Source organism: Diceros bicornis, chromosome 14, assembly GCF_020826845.1.
Source record: "Diceros bicornis minor isolate mBicDic1 chromosome 14, mDicBic1.mat.cur, whole genome shotgun sequence".
In the NCBI taxonomy this organism is placed as follows: Eukaryota; Metazoa; Chordata; class Mammalia; order Perissodactyla; family Rhinocerotidae; genus Diceros; species Diceros bicornis.
Window position 1 is genome coordinate 28,324,184 of NC_080753.1, and position 7,330 is coordinate 28,331,513.

The following is a 7,330-nucleotide window of genomic DNA, read 5'->3' on the forward strand; positions in this document are numbered from 1 at the left end:
TAAACAACAATTTGTAACCAAAACTTTAATCCCAAGGATTCTCACAAAACATATTACAAATGACAGCATGAAAAGAATTCTTGCACAGTTAACTCAAAGTTCAGCTCTACAATGTACCCTTAAACTGGCAGGACACTGCTATCTTGAATAGTCTCAAATTTCCAATTGAATAGTCTCAAATTTCCAAATAAACAATGTCACAAAGAGCTATGTATTCATATACAGCAATCACATAAGGAACTTATGACTTAAAGCAAAAGTAAACTTTCTTGAAACTTCTTAGATTCTACACCAACTAGACAACCTCTGCCCAGTGTGAAGACTAGTTGGGTTCTTTTAAAAAAAGAAAAAAAACAGAAAACAAAAAAAACCCCCCTCCAATTTAGTTTATTGGTGCAGCTTTAATTTTTACCTGCTGGCTTGTGTTCACAGCAGCTTTTAAAGACTGCTTTTTCAACCACAGCTGCATCCTATATCCCAGCTACAGAAAAAGTCAGTCTTAGTTCAATTTTTGCCAGTTTTGTTTCCATCATATTCAACATCACACTTTAGCTGGGCTGGCATTAGAGGTTTATTATCAGTCTATGCAAGACTAAATAAAGTTCAAAGCAAATTCAATCTTGCTTAAGGGAACATTGTAAAGTAACAATTAGTATTACATGCCTCATATGTCTCATTTCAAACCATAGAGAATTACACATGTATGTGTCACTGTTCCAAAAGACAAAAAATGAACAGCTAAAACATCTTAAAAATGCACCAAGCTTATGAAGTCTCAAACAAAACTTGAATTTTCTGTACATACTCCTGTCAAATGAAGTTATTTCCTGTACACCCCTCCTCTTGCAAACTGGTCTTCTATTTCCTTTCATTTGACCTAGATCGGCTAAAAACAGAAAAACAAAAGTTATGTAACTTGGTGACACTCAGCGACAAAACATTCAAAGATTTTTATGCTAAAAAATTATACCAAAATGGCATAGGAGACGACCTATTTCTGTTTTTATTATATTATGCATGCAAGGTCTTAAATGGCTCAAGTCATCAAAGATCTTACCTACGGGACCTAGAGAAGGATCGGGACGGCTTATGATTTCTCTCCCGGGACAGTGATCTCTCTCTCCTCCTATCTCTCGAAAGGGACCTAAAATCAGAAGGAAAAGAAGAGGGCCATCCAGGATTATAAACAACAAATATCACTAACAAGTCTTTGAAAACTAAAAGCTGACTCATTCTTACAACTTAACACTGGCTCTATATACAACTTGATTCATTACTAAAATCAAGGTCTATTAACTATTGACTAAGTCATTTGGAAAATAGCTTAGGAATAGTAGAAACACTGCCACTTCTGAGAACGTGGCCACAAGAGTTTTTTACCTGCTCCGGCTGCGGGAGAAGCTTCTCCGTCTTGGAGATCTAAAAGCAGAAACAGGAAAATCAGGCTAATTGTCAATTAGTATTTATGGCGTGAGGCATTTCCCAACTTTTCAATCTCACTGTTGGGCCCAGTGAATGTGCCGAAGAACTGGCACCCATCGTCCAAAAAAAAAAAAAAAAAAAAAAAAGAAAAGAAAAAAAAAAGGCACAGAAGGATTAAGGAACCAAAAGCTCAAGTGAAAAGCAGGTATTCCAACCATGGATTCACTTTAATAAAGAATGCTTCACAGCAGATCTGTCCAATGCAAAACTTCATGTCAAACTAACTTCACTACCCAAACACCACACCAAAATGTAGTCCCACAAGTAGTTCCAAAAACAGTACCATAAACCAGTATTTGGAACCCATGCAAACCTATTAAGTCCATGACAAGACTTAGGTACCAGGTGGATAGTGTAATTTTGTGAAAACGCGATAGGTGTAAATACTGATGCCATTAAGTGCTACATTAGAACTGCATTTGTGATCGTCACATTTAAGAGTGTGTTTAGGCTTATCAAAATTACCTTAGCTTGGCCCACTTCACCCCCAAAATTTTAAATTTTTGAAAACTGTTAGTAAAACCATTTAAAGGTGATAGGATTCAACAAATTTTTGCTAGAAAGGAAAGCTAAATCTGTTAGAGTTATTAAAATTTTTAGTTTGGCATCTCACACATGCAAATAAGTTTCACTTGAAGGTCTAGTTACATTATGAGTTCCCTATCACCCTTAAAAGTTTTATTCAAGCAATATATATGTACGTTACCATTCAATTATGCACAGCCAGCCTTTGATCCAGAAAAAAGAATTACTTTAAGCCGCTTACTCCTTATTTTAACCAGCAGTAAACTGTATAAGCAGGAAAAACTTACTAGTTTTGGGTTTCAACAAGCTAGAAATGGTGAGGTGAGGCTGCCGGACTGACGGCCAGGAAGAATTTGCTGAAAAGGTTTTGCCAGATGTTGCGTTGGATTTAGTTGGTTGGCGAAGGGGGTGTTGTGGATTTTTCCTGCTTTTTTGTTAGCCGAAGGCTGCTGCTGTAGTTGTTGTGAAGACATTTGGTAAATAAACAGCTGAGCTGATTGGCCAGGAATGTGTGGGCGGTCGAGGTGGCTGCTGCCGATTTGGTTAAGGTTGGAGAGAAGGCTGAGAGAAAACAGCATGCTCGGGAACCAAAGGGCGGTGCAACCTGACGACTGGCCATGCCTGGGTCATGTGAAACGACACCAGCCAAGCTGAATGGGGCGCGCTGGTCACATGACGCTGAAAGGGCTAGTTGACTGGCTAATGCAGACTCAGAGGGTGGTGAGAAGAGACATGATGGTGACTCTGTAACGGGGTTCATTTTTATTAATAGATGGACCAAAAAGCACAAAAAAAAATGAAAAACAAGCCATCAGTACAACCATCTATTAGCTAACAAATACTCTTTATTATGTGGGCAACAGTGTGTTTGTTTTTCAAAATAGCAAAAGGGGCAAGATTTTGAACTCCTATCTCCTAGAAGGACTTCACTCACCTGTAAGAGGTAAATTCAGTCCTATAGAAACTATTCTGGAGGTTTGAGGAGATGTGGAGTTAGCATCCAGACAATACTGCCTGGTCCAAGAATGACGCCATTGTCAATTATAAAAAAACTGAATTCTCTCCTACTTGGGTTTGAAGAACAGATGACTGGGATTACTTTTTTAGCCCCCTTTATTGGTCAGTGACTTAAGTTAGTTTCAGAATTTCTACTTTACCAGTTGTAACATTAAAACAGCTGCCTGTTTGATAAATATTACAATCGAGCTAACACTAAAAAAACACATTTTTGTGAAGAGCTAGAGTTGAATGTAATGTTTGTCATTATGGAGTCAAGAAATGGAAAAAGGCCTAAACTGAAGTATAAAGGAAGACTTGGAAAGATGCAACTAGAAGATGAACTAGAAGACAGATCCAAGATAGAAGTTACTGACTACCAACATGAACAATGACCTAAAGACAAAAGCCAACACTCAGCACAACTCACATACCCCAAACTACACCCAGCCAATGTTGCATAATAAACCTCCGATTCTTCACAATTACGTTTAAAACCCACCAACAAACTTTAAGAGAAATACCTGCTCCTATTAGCTACTCCATTACACCAATACCTCTAAACACGCTCTCTCTCAAGTACCTGCGTCGAGGTGGAGGACTCCTTCTCCGATAATCATCTCGAGGGCGGCGACCCCAAGAGGGAGGTGGGCCACGATTTCTACTTCTCTTTTCACCATTCGACAGTTCCACTCTTACCCGGCAGCCACACAGTGTTCTGGGTGGGAGAGAAATTATTAAATTTAAAGCACCCCAACTGATTTTCTAAGAGACATGTCTTAAAGCAAAAAAAAGAGCCGTTCTTAATTAGCTTCTTTGCAAAGAACACATCTGAATGTCTGTAGAATCCTTAACACCAAAACAAGCTTCAATTCCCTTACTTTTTCCAATAAAGGAAACCAACTTCCTTACATTTTATTGCACTGCTCGAGTCAGTCTGATCATGGGGCTCAGTGTTAATCTGTTAACAGGTGCAATTTAAGTCTGAAAACCCCTGCAATCATCCTCACAGAACTAATTCATCTGTACATCCTGTTGTGACTTCTTCAGTAGAGATCCCAGCAATCGTTTACTGATGTTACTACACTGGTCTCCCTCCTCCCCCCATCCCTCTCCAAGTAAACAGAGCAGGAAACAGGGAAGAAGCATTTTGGCATTTGACATCACCCTCTCCCCTCAATCATCAACAATAGGTGATAAACATGAAATTGCAGCTGAGAGGATGAGAAAAAGACAGTTATTTATCGCCCACCTCTTCAGCGGTCCACAACCATTAAGTTTAGACAAGCCACTATATTTGGACAGTGACTGGGAAGAGGTAGTGCCCTGGAAAAATTTGTTTCCCGAATCTGCTTGGATAAATGACCTTTCACACAGCTTTACAGCCAACCCTCAGGTCTTTTAATTTTTTGGTTTCATGAAATCCAATGGTTTTCAAATGCGAGGAAGGAGGGGGAGAAGGCCAACACATTTTCGCTCTAAGACTCAGGTGTTACTAACCAGCTAGCTAACAGGACCCTGTAAATACAAAGGGAAATAACCACATGATCCACACTTCCTAGATGAAATATTTCAAAACACATCCAAGATAATGGTACAATAAACCGCCATGTAACCATCCTCCAGCTACAATTATCAGTTGGTGGCCATTCTTACTTAAAAGAGGATATTTTATTCCACAATGGTTTTAGAAACAATTCCAAAGCTGACAATGCTTTGTGAGGGATTTAGATTAAAATGTTTCAACCATATTTTGGATGCAGCTATCCACCCACTGTGAATAAACTATTAAACTTAACTATTTTCTTGAACAGCCAACTGACTAAAAAGAAACTTTTCCTGCGTATTTCCACTAAAACTGTTTAAGTCCTTTTTTGATTGCACAAAATGTTTATGTATATATATCTCCAGTAACATCAATTTCAGATAGCCAAGAAGCCATCTCAAAGCCATGTATCCTAGATATTTTAAATACTAAAAACACTAGCAACATATTTACTATTAGCATAAATTGATCGTTAAATTACCTCCCATCTAGCTCTCGGACAGCATCGGCTGCATCTCGGGGATCTTCAAATTCAACAAAAGCAAAGCCGGGAGGGTTTCTAGCAACCCACACACTTCGGAGTGGTCCATAATAACCAAAAGCTCGTTCCAATTCAGTCTTGTTACCATTGTTTCCAAGATTGCCTACATAAACCTTACAGTCCAATGGACAGGAATCACGATGCATTTCTGTAATAAAAAAAATACCCAAAACGTTAATCATTTACCCAAATAGACACAATGCAAAACAGATCCTTAGGCAAGACTTCCAAAATACTAAAAATCAATCAAGTAAAAGTACTACCCTTGAAACAGTCATTTCACCCTCATAGTTACTGATAACCACCAGGAAGCCAGGACAAACTGCTAAGAAAAAAATGCCTCCCTGAGAAGTGAGGGGAAGAAAACACTGGAGGAACATTTACTACAATCTGGGCACTGCGTTAGCCTTACCCTGTCCTTTCAATCATTCTCAAAAAGAAAGCACTTAGAAAAGTAGGAAAACCTACTCAGAAGCAAATCCTGGAGACATGAAAACAATGCTGAACATAAAAACAGTAGTTAAGGCTAAATCAGAAAAGTGATACTAACGAGCCTTCATAAGGCAAAACTTAACCAGCTTCATTCTTCACGCAGCAAAACAGCATTATTTTAAAAAATATACCTCATAGCAGCACTATTCTCGACAGCCTAAAGGTGTTAACCCCAACGTCCATCAATGGATAAGCAAAATATATTATCCATACAATGGATTATTCGGGCATGAAGTAGTGATAAATGCTACAAACGCGGGTGAACCGCGAAAACACGCTAAGTTATAAAAGCCAGACACGAAAGTGCACATATTACGATGCCATGTATATGAACGAGACCCAAAACAGGTAAAGCCAGAGACGGCAGATTAGTGGTTACCAGGGATTGGGGGAGGAGAGTGGCAAGGGAAACGGGAAGTGGCTGCTTAATGGGTACACATCTCCTCAGAGAGTAATAAAAATGTTTTGCAACTAGAGAAATGTGATGGTTGCACAACACTGCATGTACTAAACACCCCTTAACTGCACACTTTTCAAATGAACCTTAGGTTAATTTCACTTAAGGCGGAAAAAAAACAGGTATCTGTTACGCAAGAATTGACTGCATTTTGGGGGCTTATGTTTGATAAACTTTCAATACTTAAAATCGCCTCAGCAGTGAAATCACATCAACCGACAAGCCAGGCTGAACTGCATAAAAGAGAAGTCTACCCAGTAACTCAGCTGAAGTGCTTTTCCTCAACTCCACGTTCTTCTCACCCTGAGCTTCTCCAATTAAAAAAAACCAGTCCAGACACATCCTATTGGCGTGACCCCACCCTGTGCCCAGAACTTCTGAGACCAAACCATTGCTGGGAATTCTTTTAAAAAACTCTGCCGTGGACCCGCTTCAAGCCTAAGTATAACGGGAAAGAGCTGCAAAAACAACGCAGCTCAAGGAAGATCGGTTTTAAAAAAAGTGGGTTCGAGCTGTAAAAAGTGAAATCAAATTAACAAAATATGAAAATAGAGCTGAGTACAGAAATCACTTAATATGGATCGCAAGGTCCACTCTTGATTAATAACTGCAGAAAAAATCCTCAGAAGCTTCCTAAGAAAACGTGGGGCCAAAAAAAAAAAAAAGGCGCCATAAATTGAAAGGCCGCAGCCCGGAGTACAATTCGGTTGCCGGCTCCCCCGACCTTCGCCTCAGCCCTCGGGTAACCCCACACCCCGGTTCACCCCTAGCGAGGGTTATAAACACCTCCACTTCAAGGCCGGGGTACATCCTCCGATGGGCCAAGAGCCCCCGCCACCGCGCCGCGCTGAACGTCACAAAATGGCGGCGGCGTCTCTTTGTCTCAATCCGGAGCCGCCATTGGGCCTGGTCCCACCTCGCGAGCGTTAAGTTCCATTTCCCACTTCACTCCTTTACTCGCTGGTCTCTTACCGAGATCTTCGGTTACAAATGCGGAGGCTCAAATCCACACACCCTCGGACGGGTCTTCCCGCTCCCCTCCCGCCCGGATCCCGCAGCTGCTCCCGCGAATCCGGCGTCCACGAAATGGCGGACCACCGCCTTCTCCTCGCCCGTATTTATAGGCCATCCTGGAGTCACATGATTGGAGGGGCTCGCCCAATGAGAGGCGGAAGAGGCCGTGACGTAGCGGCTACAAACGCAACCAGAAGCGCGGTTGCCGGGACCGTGCTCTGGTTGCGCCGCCTGTTCCGTGGAGACGTGTGCTGCCGCGCTCTTGTTGCCTCAGGCC

The 7,330-nt window shown here is 41.1% G+C and overlaps 1 protein-coding gene across 1 annotated transcript; it reads right to left on the reverse strand.

The window, feature by feature from the left end:
* Positions 1-347: 347 nt before the first annotated feature.
* On the reverse strand, positions 348-7,119 carry SRSF3 (serine and arginine rich splicing factor 3). The gene is made up of 6 exons (XM_058554488.1): positions 7,012-7,119; positions 5,031-5,238; positions 3,587-3,721; positions 1,381-1,419; positions 1,058-1,144; positions 348-886 (listed from the first exon to the last, which is right to left on the reverse strand). Exons 2-6 carry the CDS (start codon positions 5,234-5,236, stop codon positions 859-861), a joined length of 495 nt encoding a protein of 164 aa, XP_058410471.1. The 5' UTR covers positions 5,237-5,238; positions 7,012-7,119; the 3' UTR covers positions 348-858.
* Positions 7,120-7,330: the final 211 nt, after the last annotated feature.

What these genes read in the sequence shown, in the direction of transcription:
- SRSF3 (XM_058554488.1), bottom strand. Translation starts at nt 5,236, where the DNA reads ATGCATCGTGATTCCTGTCCATTGGACTGTAAGGTTTATGTAGGCAAT. An exon ending in GTCCGAGAGCTAGATGGGAG is followed by an intron (nt 3,722 to 5,030) that starts GTAATTTAACGA and finishes TCTCCCACCCAG; the next exon opens with AACACTGTGTGGCTGCCGGG. An exon ending in AGTCCTCCACCTCGACGCAG is followed by an intron (nt 1,420 to 3,586) that starts GTACTTGAGAGA and finishes TTCTGCTTTTAG; the next exon opens with ATCTCCAAGACGGAGAAGCT.